The sequence below is a fragment of the Balaenoptera ricei genome, chromosome 6 (genome assembly GCF_028023285.1).
Source record: "Balaenoptera ricei isolate mBalRic1 chromosome 6, mBalRic1.hap2, whole genome shotgun sequence".
NCBI classification, from domain to species: Eukaryota; Metazoa; Chordata; class Mammalia; order Artiodactyla; family Balaenopteridae; genus Balaenoptera; species Balaenoptera ricei.
The window spans coordinates 25,044,494-25,064,695 of record NC_082644.1 but is presented as its reverse complement, the minus strand read 5'-3'; the positions used below and the strand labels follow the sequence as shown (position 1 = coordinate 25,064,695).

The 20,202-nt window shown below is 48.8% G+C and overlaps 1 protein-coding gene across 5 annotated transcripts; it reads left to right on the top strand.

Annotated features, from left to right (window-relative positions):
- Positions 1 to 246: 246 nt before the first annotated feature.
- LOC132368255 (cyclin-dependent kinase 20-like) lies at positions 247 to 19,293 on the top strand. Of its 5 annotated transcripts, none has more exons than XR_009504004.1 (10): positions 247 to 631; positions 983 to 1,096; positions 3,210 to 3,398; positions 3,644 to 3,765; positions 3,956 to 4,018; positions 4,754 to 4,877; positions 5,323 to 5,478; positions 7,218 to 7,370; positions 13,485 to 13,575; positions 19,106 to 19,293. XR_009504004.1 is itself a non-coding variant. In XM_059927050.1 (9 exons), exons 1-8 carry the CDS (start codon positions 557 to 559, stop codon positions 7,347 to 7,349), a joined length of 975 nt encoding a protein of 324 aa, XP_059783033.1. In that variant the 5' UTR covers positions 247 to 556; the 3' UTR covers positions 7,350 to 7,370; positions 13,485 to 13,933. The 5 variants fall into 5 exon arrangements, 3 of the variants coding, with proteins under 3 accessions (XP_059783033.1, XP_059783036.1, XP_059783035.1); XR_009504005.1 differs by lacking the exon at positions 19,106 to 19,293 and adding an exon at positions 14,061 to 14,236; XM_059927050.1 differs by lacking the exon at positions 19,106 to 19,293 and having other exon boundaries at positions 13,485 to 13,933.
- Positions 19,294 to 20,202: the final 909 nt, after the last annotated feature.

The window sequence follows — 20,202 nt, the reverse complement described above, 5'->3', positions numbered from 1 at the left end:
GCCAGAGTAGCCGGCCCCGCCCCGTCACCTTTCGGCCACGCCCTCGGCGCCGCGGTCCCGCCCTCGGCTTGCGGCCCCGCCCCGTGCCCCGCTCGCCCCGCTGAGTGCCCCGCCCGCCTCGCTGAGTGCCCCGCCTCCACCCCGGAGAGCGGCTCCACCCTCCCGCCTATGTAGCCCGCTCCCAAGGCTGTTCCGCCTTGCGCGCTGGCTGCATGCCCCCGCCCCTCTGCGTAACCTGGCGTCACTCATCACGTGACGCCCGGCAGTGCCGCGAGGGGTCGGCGGTGGCTCTCGCTCCCGCTGGCACGGTCTGCGCACGGGTGATTCCCGCCGAATGAAGCGCACTGTGGCGTGATGGCGAGGGCCTAGGGGAAGGCGCAGACAGGCCTGGACGCCGCCTGTAGCTGCCTTCGGCCTCCCGGCCTCTGCGCTCTTTCCTGCGCCGTTGCTAGGCAGCCGCATCTGGGCGCGGGAGGCAGGGCGGGCTAATGCGGAAAGGTACGGGTGCCGGGGAGGGGCTGTGATTGCAGAGGGTCCGGGTGTCTGGCAGAGGGCTATGGAGCAGTACTGCATCCTGGGCCGCATTGGGGAGGGCGCGCACGGCATCGTCTTCAAGGCCAAGCACGTGGAGGTGAGCACCCAGCCCTTCCTCCTTCGGTTCCATTGAGATCTACCCGTTGTCCCGACCCACGCTTGGGCTCCTGCCTCCCCGCAGCTTTTCGTGGCGTGCTCCCGCCTCCTTTGCTCTCTTGAGTGGAGGGCGTCCAGCAACCAGCGGTGCTTTCTTCGGGCGAGTGCCCCCTAGGAGGGTGGCGTGGATGTCTCTGAGCTGCTTGCTCAGCGCTGCGCCTGCTGGCCCTGATTTCCCTCCAGCCCGGGGTGGGGGGCGCGTCCCAACCCCACGAGGGCCTCAGGCCTCGGCGTCGCATCCCCTTTTCCAGCCGGGGATGGGCCTGCAGTGTCTGCGTCCTGTCCCAAACAGACTGGAGAGATCGTTGCCCTCAAGAAGGTGGCCCTGCGGCGGCTGGAGGATGGCATCCCCAACCAGACCCTGCGGGAGATCAAGGCCTTGCAGGAGATCGAGGACAGTCAGTATGTGAGTGGGGCTGGTGTTCTGAGGTGCTGGTTCCCGCCCTCCTCCACTCACTCCCACTCTGAGGTCCTGCAGTCACTCTGTTCACTCATTTGCTTCCTCACCCCTCACCCACTCCCTTTTTTCTCCACTTGTTGTTCACCCTCATTCACTCAGTTACTTCACTCATTCATTCCCTGTCGTTCACGCGCTTATTTCTTCGCGTACTCGTTCGCTCATTCACTAACTTATTCCTTTTTTCTCAAAACACTTGGTGATTTCTGATGATAATGATAATTGCCACCTATTGAGCTCCTGTTATGTTCTGCATGCCAGGTTAACTGCTTTATGTATATTGTCCTTCTGAGTTTCGTCCTCTGCTCCGCAAGGCACGCTCAGGCTCTCCCTATCTCAGGCCAGGGGAGGAGGCGCAGCCACCAGCTTACGGGTGCTCAGCTTGTTCCGCTTGTCTGTGGAGGCTTTGGCCCAGGTCTGATCGCAGAATCAGGACGATTTAACACTGGGGCCTCCCATAGACTCTACCCTCTACTGGCTACTGGCAACACAGAAACCAGCCCCAACCTGCTCTTGAGAACTGAAGTGTGGTAGGGGAGATGGCCAAAGGCTACAGCGCCCATCTGGCGTGGTTTGTGCTGTGACAGGCCTGGGAGGGGCTGTGGGCACACGAAGAGAGACACCTCACACACCCAGTTTCATTCTCTTTGTGGTATTCTCTCTTGTCCATGTCCTGAGTAGAGGATGTGCTTAACTTCCTGGGAAGTGACAAGGGTAGGTCCACCCACCTAAGGGTGGGTGATACTCTGACTTGTTTCTTATTCTCTGGAGATGTCCTTGATATATTGGGTGACACAAGCATGTTATAAAACTGTGTGTGTCATCTTGGTTTTGTATGAAAATATTTTGTATATATATACGAATACATGCCTGTGTGTGCCATGTCTCTTGTAAAGTCTGGTGGAATAGACTCCTAAGGTTGACTGTAGGTGATAGGATTTTTCTCTTGCTGTTTTTTTCATTATAATTTTGGGTATTATCTGAATGTATTTGTTTGTCCCAATCTGTAAAATGAGTGTCTACTACCCTCAACATCAGAAAAACAGCAATATGGCCATTCTTGTTTTTTGAGGAAAGTAAAAGGGCTTTGCTGACAGCTTGTGTGTGGGAGAGGTGGAGGGCCCATAGGAAGCTGGTGATACGGTCCCATGTCCTGTGCATCAGCAGGCCTGAAGAGTCTATCTTTAAAACACTCCAGATCTTACCCTGGCCCAGGCCATCCTCACCTCTCATCAGAACAACTACAGCAGGCTCCCCTGCCCCCCCGCCCCCCCGCCACTCCACAGTCAAAAAATGTACATGAAATCATCCACTCCCTGGCTTGAAAAGCTCCAGAGGCTTCTCTTCACTCCGAAAGAACTGTCACCATCTGCTTCCACCCCGCTCCAGCCTCTTTTTTCATTCACAACTTCTTAAGTGTCTCGCCCGTGATGAGCACTGTCTAGGCTCTAGGAGTGCAGAACAGAGCGGCCTCCTTCCTGTTCTTGCCTCTGGGCCTTGTGTTTGCTGTCCCCTGGCCCAGAGCTCCTTCCCAGATGCCTCCTCTTCTTTCTTCATCAGAATCTTCATCAAAACACCCTATACGTTTGTTGTTTGGTCATTTGTCAGTCATTTGTCCCCTGAGCTCCTTCAAGTCCTTCGGGACCCAGCAGCCCTTGCTCCTGTTCACTACTGTGCAGCCTGCCCTAGTGACCTCGTGGGCCCTCAGGAAGTATATGTGACATGTCTCCTGCTCTCCCAGTGCTGGGAGTTGTGATCACCTGTGTGTGTGTGTGTGTTTCCAGGTGATTTTCCAGTTCGTGGGCTGGGTGGGGGACCAGACACTGCCCTAAGTCGCCTTTCTTAGACCTCCTTTTCCCTGAGTGTTTACTGGAGCATTAGAGTAGGGACTCGCCTTCTCCTGGGAGAGGGAAGCAAGAGATCACCAAGCTCCCTGATTCTGAGCTCAGATCTCATGCCACCATCTCTGCCTGCCTGGTCCTCTGTTGGTGCAAGGGCTGAGGGTCCCAGAGAGAGTCTGAGCCATGTGAGTCTGGAGGCTGACGGGATGCCCCGCTTGCAGGTGGTACAGCTGAAGGCCGTGTTCCCGCATGGCGCAGGCTTCGTGCTGGCCTTCGAGTTCATGCTGTCAGATCTGGCTGAGGTGGTGCGCCACGCCCAGAGGCCGCTGACCCAGGCGCGGGTCAAGAGCTACCTGCAGATGCTGCTCAAGGGGGTCGCTTTCTGCCATGCCAACAACATTGTACATCGGGTCAGTTCCAGCATGGGCTGGGGTGGGACCGGGGGGGTGGCTGGGCTGTGGGTAGGCCAGCCCTTGATGAAGGGCATGGTTAGAAAAGGGACAGAGGGGGCAGGGCCTATGGGTAGGAGGCCAGGGCTGGGGCCCTGGAGGAGGTCGGGTCTTGCGCTGACCTGGGTGCCCAGCCTGCCAAGCCCTCCTGTCCCGAGGTCCTGTGGGGGCTCTGGAGGAACTGATGCCTCTTTGGGTGCTCTCAGGACCTGAAACCAGCCAACCTGCTTATCAGTGCCTCGGGCCAGCTCAAGATAGCGGACTTTGGCCTGGCCTGGGTCTTTTCCCCAGATGGCAGCCGTCTCTACACGCACCAGGTGGCCACCAGGTAGGGAGGACCAGTTCCCAAGCAGGACCTGGCAATAGACAGGCCCCAACCCTCCTGCTGGGAAGAGATGCTTCTGGACCTTCTGTCCAAACAGTGCTCTTGGGGCTGGTGTGGGGGCCAGGATGACCTTCCGAGGCAGCTTCCTGACAGACCGGTGACCTGGCTGTGACCACCTGCCCTCCTCTCACAGGTGGTACCGAGCCCCTGAGCTCCTGTATGGTGCCCGCCAGTATGATCAGGGTGTCGACCTGTGGTGAGACGCCTATGGGCTGGGCAAGGGGGAGTGTGGGTCGTTGGGTCACCTTTTCCTCCTGGGCATTGAGGTCTCTAAGCCATTTGGGGGTTTTCCTGCTGTGAGCTCTAGGTTGCCATGGGGGTGTCTCCCCTGGTTAGAGTATCTCTGCGGAGTTTGGGATGAGTGTTCCTCCCCATGACAGTTTTGAGCTGGGAGGGGTCAAGTGGGATCAGAGTGGTTGTCCCAGTAGGAAGCTTCTGGGCTGAGGTCGGGGAGGTGGTCCGAGGCATGGGGCATCTAAGCTGCTATGCAGGGGGTGATATCCCAGGATGCAATGTTCCTGAGCTATCTAGAGGCCTGGGTCCCTGGATATGAAGGCCCTGAACCTTTATTTGGGGTAGGATGGTTTGTATATGCCTAAGAGTTTGAGATTTGGGGGCCGTTTTGGAGTCTGCCCCAGAATGGGAGGAGGTGGCAGTGTGTCCCAGAATGTGAGGCTCTGAGAAGTCTCAGAACTGTTGAGGGGTTGATGTGTGTTCCAGAGTTGAGGCCTGAGAGCTGTTTAGAGAGGGGGATATGCTCTGTGTTCTAGGCTTGAAGTCTTTGACTGTTCGGGGATCTGTATCCTTAGCTATGAAGCCTGAAGGCTACTTTGTGGGTATCTTGACCACAGTGTGAGGTGTGGGTGCTGGTGTGGGGGGATCTGTTTCCATGGTGTGAGATCTCTGAGTTGTTTGGGTTCTGTATCTGCAGGGCTGTTGGCTGCATCCTGGGGGAGCTGTTGAACGGGTCCCCCCTTTTCCCAGGGGAGAATGACATTGAACAGCTTTGCTGTGTGCTTCGAATCTTGGGCACCCCCAGTCCTCAAGTCTGGCCGGTTTGCAGGGGCCTACAGTGGGGAGGGGTGGGGGCGGGTGGCTTCTATTACCCCAATAGCTAGTGACTCCCCTGCCCCGCACCTTCTCTCTCGTGGCCCCATGCCTCCTTGACTTGCCGGACCTCGGTCCTGGCCCAGCGTGGGGTCTCCTCCTCCCCTGCCCTGCTGGAGGTGCGAGGGCCAGGGCCCAAGCCCTATCCCTTCCTACCCGTCCCCAGCACACACACATCCAAACCGAGCTGGGCATGGAGCAGGCGCCTGAGATGTGGAGGAAGCACTGAAGGACTGAGTGAGCACGTGATGTCATGAGTGACGTGTGAGCAGGGGTGCATGGATGGGGGAGTGATGAGTGAATGGGAGCAGGTAGGTGACAGGGAGCGAGAACTGACACCTAAGGGGGCTGGCGGGGTGGGTGCCGGCCCTGATGAACCCCCTTCTCCTCCAGGAGATCAAGGACCTGCCTGACTACAACAAGATCTCCTTCAAGGAGCAGGCTCCCGTGCCCCTGGAGGAGGTGCTGCCCGATGCCTCTCCCCAGGCCTTGGACCTGCTGGGGCATTTCCTCCTCTACCCTCCACGCCAGCGCATTGCAGCCTCCCAGGTAGGGTGACACCCGTTGCCCTGACCCTCCTCGTCCGTGTCCTTTTGACCAGGCAGGTTGAGATTCTCAGAACCTGTGATGGGCTGGGAACAGAACCCCTGGAGCCAGGGTTAGGAGGGTGCAGGGCAGGTGTGCCTCCCCTGAGTGGACCCTAGAGCGGACCCTAGAGGGCAGGTGGCCAGGGGTGGCCCATTAGAAGGGCATGCACACGTCGCAGAAGAGCGAGTCTTGGGTTATTGGTGACTCACTTCTTCGTCCCTTCATTCCTTCAACAAGAATTTACTAGCATCTGGCACGTGCTGAGCACTGTCCTGGACCCTGATCCAGAGTGAACAGACGTGGCTTGTGCCTGTGGGGTCTCCACCGTGTGGTGAGGCAGGGCCGTCAGTCTGTGGGAGCCGAGGGGAAGGATGTTGGGACTGACTTTGGGGTCATGCAAGGCTTCCTGGAGAAGGGCAGGTTTAAGCATGGGGAGCTGTTTTCCCAAGAGAAATGATGAGCAGAGGCCTGGAGAGGAGGACCCAGGAGGGGTGGGTCGTGGCTGGAAGGCAGGGGAGGAGGGGAGGACCATGGGCTGATGGCTGATGGTGTGAGGGCCTCTGTCAGGTGTATCTGTCCATCTGGCCTCATGGCGGCCTCCCCTCCCTGCCCTCGGCACTAGCAGTGTGTGTTTACACATGCCCCTGGCGAGTTCCCATGTCAGCAGCACCTTCAGAGTGTACTGAGGCCAACTGACCACCTCTCAGCCCCCTGCTGCTGCCCCCATTCTAAGCGCCCCCCCCCCCCATTGCCTCCCAGAATCTGCTTCTCCTGCCCATTTAGTCTTTCCTCCACGTGGCAGAGAGAGGGACCTTGTCCAGGTAGGCTGTCGCATCCTCGCCTGCAGGGCCCTCCTGGGGCTCGCTCAGAGGAGAAGCCAGGTCCTAGTGGCCCACAGCCATCACACATTTGGGGCCATCACCTCTGTGACTCTGCCAGCTCCCATTCCCCTTGCTCACTCCCCTCGGGCCCCAGGGCTTCTCCATGTCCTGGGGGTCTGTGCATTTCTGTCCCTAGGCCTCACTCATTCACCTTTCAGGTCTCTGCTTGAGCGCCACCTCCCAGGGGCCTCCCTTCACCATTCTTCAGGCCTGCAGCCCCTCCAGTATTCCTCATCCCCCCCTCATACTCTCTCTTTCCCACAGCCCTAATCATTTGATGCACTGTTTGTCTTACTTCTTTATTTTTTATTTTATGTTTATTACCCCCACCCCTCACTATGTGGAAAACTTGAAGGCAGAGCTCTTTGTTCTGTTTACTGCTGCATCTCCTGTCTCTGGAGCAGTGCGCAAACAGTGAGCACTCCGAGGTGTTGGAGTCACCTGAACGATGAGCAGATGAAGGAAAAATCCTCTCCAGGGCAATGTTCACATCTCCTCCTCGGAGGGAAGTTGCTGAAGCTGGGATGGGGAGGTGACCAGTTTCCTTTTGCTGCCCCTCGCTTGCTGCCCTCAGGCCCTCCTGCACCAGTACTTCTTCACAGCTCCCCTGCCTGCCCACCCCTCGGAGCTGCCGATTCCTCAGCGCCCAGGGGGACCTGCCCTCAAGGCCCCCCCAGGACCCCCCCCACGTCCATGACCTCCACGTGGACCGGCCTCTCGAGGAGTCGCTGTTGAACCCGGAGCTGATTCGGCCCTTCATCCTGGACGCTGAGACGTTGGGCCAGGTCCCACAGGCGTGTCCCCCGCTTCCCTCCCCAGGACAAGCCAGGCCTCTTGTTCTTCTGCTCCAGCCTGATTCGACCACAGTGGTCCTGCTCCTGGCCAGGCCATCCAGCCTCAGCAGAGGGGACCCTCGGCCTGTGCTGTCGGCCTCCCGTCTGTTGCTGGTAACAGATCCATCAGAAGGAGGCGGTGAGTTCCGCTGGCATGCCTGCCATGGGGCTGGTTCTCTAGTTGCTGCCTTCCTGGTCAGGGGCAGTCCTGGTGGAGCCGTTTGGGGGAGCGCTGAGTGTAGGATGTCCTCATGTCGGAAATCCAAGTGGGAAGGAAAGTGTGGTTTGATTTTGTTCTCAGAGACATTAAACACTAGTTCACTTTTGAGATTTATTATAAAAACGCCCGGTAGTTCTACGTGATGTATGCCCCTCTTCCTTTCCAGTTGAGGGAAGTGGCTGAGGTAGCATCATCCCCTGGCCCTTGCTTCTCTGTGGTCACTGGGAAAGTGGCCCCATTCATGGCTACTTTAGTCTTGGGAGATTGCTAGGTGCTTCATGTGACAGAGCTCCCTTTTGGAGGTGAGTTGGCAGAAATTAGGACCCAGGAATGGCTCAAGTTGGGGACCCAATAAGTGACCCTCCACACCTTGAGCTGGTTTACCAACATCACCCTCAGGATACAGGTGAGCCTGGACCACATGGGCCTCCTCTTTACTCAGAGATACTGGGCAAATAAGAAGACAGACATTCCTGGAACTCATTTGTTAATTCAGTAAATCCCAATACAATCTGAACTGGCTCTTGTTTTTCCTATTAAATAATTTGGTAAGCCAATTCTGAAGTATATGCAGAAATGAAAGGGTTAAGAGGAGGCAGAAGCAGAAGAAAAGGCAAAAAATGATGAAAGGACTTACCCTATCAGATACCAAGACTATCATAGGGCTGTAATAAATAAGCAATGTGGTATTGGTTCACAGATAAAAACAGATAAATCAGAGAAACTTATTCTTAGCAATCTTGTATTCTTAAAATATTCATTTTGTGCTCATGTGGATAAAATTCTGTAAGCACTGCAGTCACAGAGGTGACTAACAGTGCCACAGTCACTGCCCTCCAATCTCTTAGAGGGCAAAGCACAGTAAACTCCAGTTGTTGCTTTCAGGGAAGAGTCTGAGTGTCCCATATGTCTTTAAAGATGTTTTAAGGATCTGGCCTCTGCCTGTCTGTCCAGCCACATTTGTAGACTCTAAGCTTCAGTCTAGCTCAGTTTTTGGTGTCCCTCACCTTCGTATGAATGCAAGGCTGTACCGAAACCCTGACCACTGACCCTCAGCCATTTCCACTCACAAAGACTCTAAAGCTTCCACCCTGACATTGACCCTCACCTTTACCTTAAACCTTACACTTAACCTGACCCTATCACCCTGACCCTGACATATACACTGACTCTCACCCTCACTCAATTCTTTGCCAGCCCCTTCCCCACCCATGCCTGGCTTTGATCTTGGCATTGACTCTGACCCTCACCCAAACTCTGACCCCGTTTGACCTAGAACTAAACCTTGTCCATGAACTTGGCTCTCATCTTAACCTTAACCCTGAGTCTCTAATTGACATTCCTCTTACCTTGATGCTCATTATGATCCTGATCCTGACCGTTAACATGTCCCTGACACTTGCCCTGAGCTTGACTTATCTTTGACAATGACAGCTTCTCTCACACTGATTGTGAATACTGTGATAAATGAGATACTCACCACCTTCAATCTGATTCTGACCCTCAACTTCACTCTGCCCCTAGACTGAATCCTCACCTTGACGAGGACCATCATACTGACACACCCTGCCCCTGAACTTGCGCCTTGATGCTGAACTACACTGTACACTCAAGCTGAAAATAGTCAGCACCCCAAGCCTGACCATGATCCTGATCCTGACCCTCATCTTGACCTAGACCTCAATTTCATCCTGACCTGGGTCCTCATCCTAATGCTGAGCCTCACACAGAACATGGACTCACACTTGGCTGTCACCATTGACACCCTAATCCCATCATGACCTTGAACCTGATCTAGACCCTGACCCTGAAATTGAACTTCACACTGACACTGACTTTCATTATTATGATGACTCGTCCTCAGCCTGATCGTCACCTTCATCTTGACCCATCCTCACTTTGAAACTTAACCTTGAACTTGATTTTGACTATAAACCAAACTCTGACCCTCTGTGGTAAGCAGAATAATGTCCCCCCCACCCCCACCAAAGATGCCCATGTCCTAACCTATGAATACATTGCCTTACACACAAAAGGGACTTGGCAAATGTGATTAAAGGGTACAGACTTTGAGATGGAAAGAGTATCCTGGATTATGCAGATTGGGCCAATGTAATGGGGGTTGGGAGGAGGGTGAGTTGGAGGAGGAGGACTTAATTCCTTCCAGCAGCAATGGAAAAGGGACCCACCTTGACTTTTAATTGACCTTGACCTTCACAATGAACATCATGCTCACCCTGACATTACCTCACATTGATCTTGATCCTGAACCTGACACTGACTCTAATCCTGAACATCAACCTCACCCTCACCTTGACCCTGAATCCTACACGGAACTGGACATCCACTGTCAACTTGAATCCAACTTTCAATCTTACTTTCACCCTGACAATAACCATCATCCTAATCCTGACATTCATCCTCTCACTGATCCTCTCTAATGGAGCCTCAACCTGATCCTAACCTTGGCTCTCACACTGATCTTGAACTTGATCTTGAACCTAACCCTGGATCTAAAATTTCCCTCATAGTGATCTTGTCCTTGAACCTGATTCTGACACCATTACCCTGACCATTCTCTGATCTTGATCCTTAACCTGACATAGAATTTTACCTTGAACTGGACACTCACCCTCACTCTGATTCTGATCTTCATCACTCTGTCTCTGATCTTACCCTCATCCTGACTGTGACCCTGGCTGCTCTGACATTGAGCTTGATCATGACCTTCACCCTTACACTAACTCTGATCTGATCTCGGCCAGGGCCACGACCAAAACCAGGGTGAGGTCCAGGGTTGGGGCTAAGGCTAGGTAGGGTGAGAGCCCGGGCAGGGGCCCTGATGAGGGAAGTACCAGGTTAGAGCCAGGGCTTGGGCAAGGGCCAGTGCCAGTGTAAGATGGAGGCTGAGGGTCATTCTGAAGGTGATTGTGAAGGCCAGGGTCGGGGCTAGGGCAAAGCTCAGGATGAAGGTGTGCATTAGGGTGAGTCAGGGTCAGGTGAGGGTAGGGACAGGAGTTATGGTAGATGTCAGATGCTAATGAAATCAAGGGTGATGATTAGGGCGAGGTTGAGGAAGAGGGTCAAGGTCTGGATAAGGGCCAGCACCAGGGCAAGGGCTCGGGAGGTGCTGGGTTCAGGGGCACCAAAAGGTCCCACGTGAGGGTCAGGGTGAAGGTCAGAACAAGGATGAATGTCAGTATAAGGGGGTGGGCGAGGGTCTCAGCGAATGTCAGGACAAGGGTTAAAAGCCAGTCTAAGGCCAAGTAGAAGCGGGGCTGGTGAGCGGATTAGTAGAAGTGGGTGTTCCGAACAGAAGCACGGAGGCTGGGCGAGGATGAAGCGAGCGGGCGGGGCTCGGCCTGCGGGGGCGGAAGCGCAGCGAAGGCGTAGCCCGACCCAGGCAACCACGGGGGCTGGCGCCGTGGAGCCGCAGATGGGTTTGCCCGAGCTGCTACACGTCTTCTCCTTCTTGGAGGCCCGAGACATGCTCTGCGTCGCCCAGGTGGATAAGGTAGCGCGTCCTGTCCCAGGCGGGAGGCAGGGCTGGGCTACTGGTCACTGGCGTGTCCATGGTCGGCCCGTCGCCTCGGAGCCTCCGTTTCCCAAATCTGGGAGGGGGCGTCGGACGGCCCTGAATCCGCGATCTGCAGAGGACGCTCTTGGCCCGCGGGGTGGCGACCTCGGCGACCTATGAAGGGGTTGCTGTGGAAACCTCTTATCCCTCTGTTCCTCCGTCTGTCGGTGTGTCCAGAGCCCCTGCGCGGTTGGCTTGCACTGGGCACCTGTGAACAGGGTTCACCCCTAAGATTGGCCTAGGGATCCCACCTCTTCTGGAATATTCTGGAATTTCCCTTCTGGGGCCTGCCTGGAAAGCCGTGCCCTCCCTGTGAGTGGCGCCTCCTCCTGCGGGCTCCGCCTGTCCCTTCCCAGCCAGTCGAGCTCCTGTACTGGCTGTGCTCCCTAAGTGCCTGTTTAGTGCGTTAGTCTGATCTGCGATCCTGCCCCTGTTGTGTTCCGAGCTCTTCCTCCTCTGTGCTCTTACTCAGCACAACTGTGACTAAATGATCACGTACTGTGCTTGTTAAATGTTTGCTTCCCCCCCACCCCCGCTAGACTCATTCTTTTGTCTCTTGCATCACTGTGTGTATAACCACTGTATGATCACTGTGTGTATACACTCAGCGTATGGCTTGATATTTAGTGTATCGTAAGTAAATGTTTGTTGAGTAAATGAATTTCTTTACTTTTAAAATACATTATTATATCATTTTACAAAAAGATTAATAAACAGACCCTTACCTGAATTGTGTAATTATAACTTAAATGTATCAAGTAAAATACTGGGTTGTTATCCCCATTTTTACCAATAGGGAAAGTGAGTATCGTGCCGAGAGTGCATTGGCTGAGGTCGCCCAGGTAGTCTCCCAGCAGATTTTGAAAGGGAGGTGCCTTTTACCCTTTGATAGCAGCAACTTCTCCAGGTTCTGGTTTCCCTGTTAGGTAAAATGAGGTCAATAAACCCTGCCTCACAGTGTCATCATGAAGATCAGCATCTAACAGAGGCATTCTCCAAGGTGGGTAACACCCATTTTGCAGGTTATATTACATATTATAATTTTATGTTAGGGAAGTAAGAACATCTCAGTTGGGTTTTGAACTGGGAACTATAGAAAAAAAGAATGCGGAAATCTTCTTACCTGGTTTGATTATTGCAAAATATCAACTTTACATTCCTACTAGCCAAAAAGATTTCTTAAGGACTGAGAAACTTTGATCTCGGGTGAGTGAGGGCTGTGGAAGTAGGAACCTGGGCTCAGACAGGGTGGTTGTTATTTCTGCCAGGGCCTGGAAAGCCACGTATCTGGCTGGGACCCTCAGTAGGTCTGGGCCACAGAAAGCTCCAGAGTGGTTTCTACTGAAGCTGTATAGGCTCCAGAACCCAGGATGGCCCAGCTGGAGAGGCCAAGAAGTTCCAGGATGCAGGTGTGGGCCTGAGGGAGGGGGAGGCAGGGTACTGTGATCCCTTCCCAGGGCCACCTGAGCCTCTTCCAGATACTTCTGCAGAGAGCAGTTTGTGGGAATACGGCCTGTGTGCCCTCCCCAGGTAGCAGTTCTGTTCCTCCACCTTGGCGTCTCTGGGACATCCCTTTAGCCAGAGCCTTAATTTACTCCATTGCAGCAGCCTTCTTATGGGTCCTGCTGCTCTGTCCTCGTTTCCAGTCCTTCCTTCTCTCTCTCTTTTTTATTCAATTGGCCCTACCACGTGGCTTACAGGATCTTAGTTCCCCAACCAGGGATCCAACCCGTGCCCCCTACAGTGGAAGCTCAGAGTCTTTTTTTTTTTTTTTAATATTTATTTATTTATTTTGCTGCATCGGGTCTTAGTTGCGGCACATGGGATCTTTGTTGTGGCATGTGGGATCTTTCGTTGCAGTGCACGGGCTCTCTAGTTGTGGCGCATGGGCTCTAGAGCGTGCATGGGCTTAGTTGCCCCAGCATGTGGGATCTTAGTTCCTCGACCAGGTATCCAACCCATGCCCCCTGCATTGGAAGGCGGATTCTTAACCATTGGACCACCAGGGAAGTCTCCAAGTCCTTCCTTCTCATAGCAGCCTAAAACACAGTTTGACTTGCCACTCTTCCATTCACAGTTCTCAAGTGACTTCTCACTGTTTTTGCCCTTCTGACTTCCAAGAGTTGGTCTAAGCCTGTCTCCAGCTCCTTTCTCTATGTTCTGATTAAGGCAACTTACTCATCATCTTTTTCATACTTCTGAATCTTTGCCCAAGCGGATCTTTCTCTCCCTGACATGCTTCAGCCGTTTGCTTAGAGGATAACTACTCATCCTTCAGGAGTTGATCAGTAGTTACTTCTGAACCCCTTGGCTCCAACTGAGTTGGTCATTCTCTCCTTTGTCATTCATTATTTGGTGTGTTTTATTTGATGGTCTGAATTTGTCTCTAACTCCCCAGGGTGAGTGTTCTTGAGTGCAAGCACTGGGTCTCATTTAGCTCTCTGTCTCCTCCACAGGGCCTGGCAGGCTAGGCACTAATTGCATGTTGACTGACCAGCTACTCTTCTGGGTCTGGAATGAGGCTTCAAGGACCAAGGAACTGTGGAGGTGAGTGGAGGAAGAGCCAGGCCTGCTCAGGAGAGTATCCCTCAAAGGAGAGAGGGGTGTACTTTTCAGCACTCACTGCGTTTCTGTTAAGTAGACAAGAAGGGACAATCCACAGCCCTTACCAGCAGGAAACTCCTCCCTAGTTGGGGGTGTGAGACTTTTTTTATAGTATATTGAAATATAAGCGATTCTGTTAATCAAGTGGAGGTTGATGTAGGTGGGGGTACCAAACTCAGGGGCAGAAATGTACAGCAAATTGAATGCAGCTGGCTGATAGACAAATCAATAGACAAATAAACCACTTTTATTTGATTTCAACTTTGGTGTAACAACATAGTTATATAAGCATGTTTGATATTAGAACTTAAATAAAATTCAAAAAATTAAAAGTAGAAAATAAAAAATATTTTAATCATTAAATTATTAAATTTTTCTTTTCTGTTCATTCCTCCTTTGGAACCTGACATCTTTTCTTTTGTCCCAAGAGGTAAGTGTCAGATCTTCTGCCTCTTGCAGAATATAGGACAGACTATATAGCCTTGACTATCAACTAGGAGCTATATTTAGTTTTAGTCTTTCCTGATGGAAAACAACTGTTCACATGAAGTTTCCTGCAAACATGGAGGGAATCTTTGCTTGATGGTTTTTATTTTTAGAATAACTGTGAATTGATATATTTGAGAATTGTGGAATGCCAATCTTGCCATATTTATTTTTCAGTATCATACAGCACTGTTCTGTTTGTTGCTTTTTATTCATTTTTTTATTGCTAATAATATTAATTAGAAAAATGATGTTAATCTCTAGTCAATTTTGAAGTAAGGGAACTTTTATTGGATTTCAGTCTTTATCTCTACAATTTGGGGAATGTACTCTAGATAGAACATTCAATTCTGGAAATTGATTTCTCTGTAGATAAGTGGACAAGAGAATGTCTTGCCAAATGTGATTCTCAAAGACACTGTGTCACTAGAAATAAATGAGTTGACTCATAGATTGGTGTAACTATTTGTGGAAGCCCTTGGAGGGCAATTCTCACAGTTGAAATGGGTAGGATGCCAACCTTAAACCCTAGTCTTTGTTCTCATCTTTACTGATAAGCTGGGGTAGGAATTTCCCTTTGAGTAACATAAGTAATATATTTCTTTCAGCAGTTCAAAAAAATCTCTTGAGCAGCTTGCTTATCACCTAACCCCCACATGTATGCATGTGTTACCATATTGTGTGTACCTCCAGGTTCCTCAAGCAGATTCTTCAGCTGTCTGCAAGCCAAGTCACGAATGGGTTTTCGGTTCATTACTATTTTATAGTTTTTGGTGCTAAGCTCTTTTTAGCATACAGTCGTTCTTTGGGATGGTATCCTTGACCTATGTTCATATAAAAAACACTGGGTTTATGTTTCTGGAACTGGGACAACTGCAACAGCATTCCAGGAGCATCGTCACATGCACGTGTCATTTCTAATGTTGTACCTGTCATGGGTACTAGGCCCCAAAACTCTCCAGGCCCATAGGAACTCTTACGGACACAGTAAATGAACATGGTTAACCGGTCATATGTTTTTAATATGTACTCTATAATTCTAATTTAAAACACTGCAAGTTACTTCTTTAAAATGCTTCATGACCTTTTAAATTCTGCCATCTCTTTAACACACTATGTGTTAGATTTTTGGTTAAAAGTAAAATTGCAAATATTTGCTTTTGTTTAAGGTACAAATATTATTTTTTGTTTGTGTACAGTAGATTGTTTTGCTGTTAATTGCTATCTGAAAGGTTTTGGTGCCATGGTGTTTTATCACTTGATACATCCTTGTATTTCAGAGGCTTATCTCATACTTTACTCATGTGCACACTTTAGCCATGTTGACAGTCTGCCCTTTTTTTGGTCAAATCACTTGGTGTTATTTCTTCTGAATATTGGTCATGGTTCCTACTTATGGTTTGATGTATAATGGCCTTAAATATGTAGAAATAGACTTCACTTCCACAAAGAAATGTTATCCCCCCTTTTTCTTAAACCACATTATCTTCTTAGTCTAGCTTTTATTTTCACACTGTTTAGGTTGAGATATGGGTACAAGAAATTTCCCTTTCCGATTATTTCAACTAAAAGAAAATCAACAACATAAGAATGATGATGTGAGGCAGCTGATACTCAGCCTCTTAGTCCAAGAGATAAAAGGGGTGGTGAAGGCCATGGTGGAGCTGAAAGCTCATTCTTTTTTTTTTTTTTTTTTTTTTGGCTGTGCCATGCGGCTTGCAGGATCCTAGCTCCCCGACCAGGGATAGAACCCAGGCCCTCAGCAGTGAAAGTGCAGAGTCCTAACCACTGGACCACCAGGGAATTCCCTGAAAGCTCATTCTTGTCTGAAGAGTACCATTCTGTGTGGCCCCAGATAAATTTTTCCAGGTGAGAATTTGATTTCAGTATAGTTAGATCTTCTTCCTTTACCTAATTAGTATGTGAAATCTCTCGATTTTTAAGTATTAGCAGCTAGTTCACATAGGCCAATCCTATGCAGGCCAGACAAGGTAATCTGGATGCCCATTCTGCCTGCAGACTGTGAGTATGCTACTTCTGGTAGAAGGAACAGGGTTTCAGAGGGTACAGGAAAACCCATATCCAACATAAGCACTGGATCCTTCACAGTGTGTTAGAAGGTCACTAGGGCCTAGTACAGAGCCTGACACATAGGTGCTCAGTGAGTGTACAGGCTTTGAATGGAGAGAAACTCTTTGCGTTGTACTTATTGGGACCATGGGCTGTGAGCTACTTATTTCCCACCCAGCCTCATTTTTCTCCTCTGTGAGATATGACTGGAGTCCTCTGATGCTGTATCAACTCTGGTGACTGTAAATTTTGAAAGCCTTTGTCCATGGGGCCTCCCTAATCCTCTCCCAGATGTTCACTCTCCTTGTGTTTTACTCCCATGGCACCATAGGCTGCCCCTTCTGAAACTTAGCATTTCTCTCCAGAATTTTAGTTTTACTTATCCTCCTAACCACCAGCTGCGAGTACTCATAGGGCAAGGACCATGTCTCACTCACTTTGGGGTCCACAGACTAGATGGGGATTCAGTATTCTCCATAGTGTGGATGAGCTAATGTTTTATCTTCAACAACCTTATAAGCGAGTTGCTATCATAGAATTCACAGTAGTTATTGATACATACAAGTTAAGGATGCAGACTCTTGGAAAATGGTGGATTAATGACTTCTGAAAATTTTGTCCTCCGTAAAAGCAATGAGAAAACTGGCATAAATTGTCAAAATCAACTTTTACAGAACTCTGGAAATTAACCAGAGACTTACAGTAGTCTGGGAAATGTTTATTCAACAAAAAAAATGGCTTATTCTCAGTAAGAGCAGCAAGTGTTCACTTGCCCTGCTCCCATAACAACCTTCCAGCTTTGTGTTAGCCTTGAATACCAACAGTTCACAAGCACAGTGAAAGCAGGAGCCGCAGTCACTGGAAGGGTAAGAATGGGATGAGAGATTCTTCAAAGCCTTATTCCCAGAGAATTGTCATTGTTCGACCTGTCTGGTGTTTCCTGGAAGAGCTCACGTGCAAGCTGTCTTTATTTTACCTTGCTTGGAGTTCACCCAATGTGAAAAACCTTTACCTTGGGGCATTTGTCAAAACAACTAAAGAGAATTGATTAACTTTTTAATTAGTCTTTAATCAGAGTTGATGAATGATAGTTAAGGAAACAATAGGCTAACCAAAGAGTTTAAAAGGAAAAGCTGGGAATGTGATGTCCTTAGGGGTTTTGGAAAGCTCCAACACATTCCTAGGAATCTAGAAGGCCAAGTGCTTGTGCAGGGCTGTGTGCTAACTCAGGGAAGATATAAAAGGGCTCTAAACTTTTACCTCTGGTTAACCTTGAGGTTCTGTGGAAGCAGGAAGTGAAGACTAAGGCAGAGAAGTCAACTGCCTGGCTGAGTGTTGAACACATGCCCCAACCTGCACATAGAGCCTTTGGCAATGACTAGGAAACTTAGTGGTTCCAGAAATTTAGGAAATCTCTGTCCTCTCATTACTGCACATTAATTTAACTGAGCAGAGACATAAGTGGCCCTACATAACAAAGAATACAGACTTTCAGAGTTACTCCAGAAACTTTTCAGAGTTACTTCACTAAACAAACAAAAAATAATAACAGCAATAATAACAAACCGGGGGTGGGGTGGAATCAGATTTCCAGAGTTCTACATTATGTTATTTAAAATGTTCAGTTTTCAACAGAAGTTATGCCATGCAAAGAAATAAAGTGTAGCTAATATGCAGGAAACAAAGCAAACAATAAAGACTGTCCCCAAGGAAGCCCAGGCATCAGACCTACTAGACAAAGACTTTAAATCAACTATTTTAGTATGTGCAAAAAACTAGAGGAAACCACGTAAAAAGAACTGAAGGGAAGTATGAGAACAGTGTCTCATTTAATAGAGAATATTAATAAAGAGAAATTATAAAAAAATAACTAAACAGAAATTATGGAATAGGAAAGTACAATATCAAATTAAAAATTCAAGAGCAGATTTGAGCAGGCAGAAGAAAGAATCAGTAAACTGGAATATAGGTCAGTTGAGATTATCCAGTCTGAGGAATGCAATGAAGCTAAAGATGAAGAAAAATGAATAGTGCCTAAGAGACCTGTGGGACACCATCAAGCATGCAAGCAACACATAATAGGGAGTTCCAGATGAGAGGAGAAAGTAGAAAGTATTTAAAGATATGGCTGAAAACTTCCCAAATTTGATGAAAAATGTTAATTTACACATCCAGAAGCTCAGTGAGCTGCAAGTAGGATAAAGTCAAAAGAGTTCCATGTCGAGACACATTATAATCCAACTTGAAAGCCAAAGACAGAATCTTGAAAGCATCAAGAGAGAATCAACTCATCATGTATGGGACAACCCCAATGAGATTAACGGTTGATTTCTCATAAAAAACCATGGAGCCCAAAAAGGAGTGGGCTGATATATTGAAGGTGTGGGAAGAAAAAGATTGTCATCAAGAATTCTACATCCTTTGCTGTGCAAAAGCTTTGAAGTTTCATTAGGTCCCATTTGTTTATTTTTGTTTTTATTTCCATTACTCTAGGAGGTGGATCAAAAAAGATCTTGCTGTGATTTATGTCAAAGAGTGTTCTTCCTATGTTTTCCTCTAAGAGTTTTATAGTGTCCAGTCTTACATTTAGGTCTCGAATCCATTTTGAGTTTATTTTTGTGTATGGTGTTAGGGAGTATTCTAATTTCCTTCTTTTACATGTAGCTGTCTAGTTTTCCTAGCACCACTTATTGAAGAGACTGTCTTTTCTCCATTGTATATCTTTGCCTCCTTTGTCATAGATTAGTTGTCCATAGGTGCATGGGTTTATCTCTGGGCTTTCTATCTTGTTCCATTGATCTATGTTTCTGTTTTTGTGCCAGTACCATATTGTCTTGATTACTGTAGCTTTATAGTATAGTCTGAAGTCAGGGAGTCTGATTCCTCCAGCTCTGTTTCTTTTTTTTTTTTTGCACAGCAAAGGAAACCATAAACAAGACGAAAAGGCAACCCTCAGAATGGGAGAAAATATTTGCAAACGAATCAACGGACAAAGGATTAATCTCCAAAATATATAAACAGCTCATTCAGCTCAATATTAAAGAAACAAACAACCCAATCCAAAAATGGGCAGAAGACCTAAATAGACATTTCTCCAAAGAAGACATACAGATGGCCAAGAAGCACATGAAAAGATGCTCAACATCACTAATTATTAGAGAAATGCAAATCAAAACTACAATGAGGTATCACCTCACACCAGTTAGAATGGGCATCATCAGAAAATCTACAAACAACAAATGCTGGAGAGGGTGTGGAGAAAAGGGAACCCTCTTGCATTGTTGGTGGGAATGTAAATTGATGCAGCCACTATGGAGAACAATATGGAGGTTCCTTAAAAAACTAAAAATAGAATTACCATATGATCCAGCAATCCCACTACTTGGCATATACCCAGAGAAAACCGTAATTCAAAAAGACACATGCACCCGAATGTTCATTGCAGCACTATTTACAATAGCCAGGTCATGGAAGCAACCTAAATGCCCATCAACAGACGAATGGATAAAGAAGTAGTGGTACATATATACAATGGAATATTACTCAGCCATAAAAAAGAACGAAACTGAGTCATTTGTTGAGACGTGGATGGATCTAGAGACTGTCATACAGAGTGAAGTAAGTCAGAAAGAGAAAAACAAATATCATATATTAACGCATGTATGTGGAACCTAGAAAAATGGTGCAGATGAACGGGTTTGCAGGGCAGAAGTTGAGACACAGATGTAGAGAACAAACGTATGGACACCAAGGGGGGAAAACTGCTGTGGGGTGGGAATGGTGGTGTGCTGAATTGGGCGATTGGGATTGACATGTATACACTGATGTGTATAAAATTGATGACTGATTATAAATAAATACATAAATAAATAAATAAATAAATAAAGAATTCTATATATAGCAAAATGAAGGAGAAAATTAAGACATTCCCAGGTTAACAAAAGCTCTGAGAATTTGTTGCTAGTAGACTTGCCCTACAAAAAATACTAAAGAGAGTCTTTCAGATTGATATGA

Coding starts and splice junctions, on each gene's coding strand:
- LOC132368255 (XM_059927050.1), top strand. CDS start 557: ATGGAGCAGTACTGCATCCTGGGCCGCATTGGGGAGGGCGCGCACGGC. Junction 1,097..3,209: donor AGATCGAGGACAGTCAGTAT/GTGAGTGGGGCT, acceptor CCCCGCTTGCAG/GTGGTACAGCTGAAGGCCGT. Junction 5,479..7,217: donor AGCGCATTGCAGCCTCCCAG/GTAGGGTGACAC, acceptor TTCCCTCCCCAG/GACAAGCCAGGCCTCTTGTT.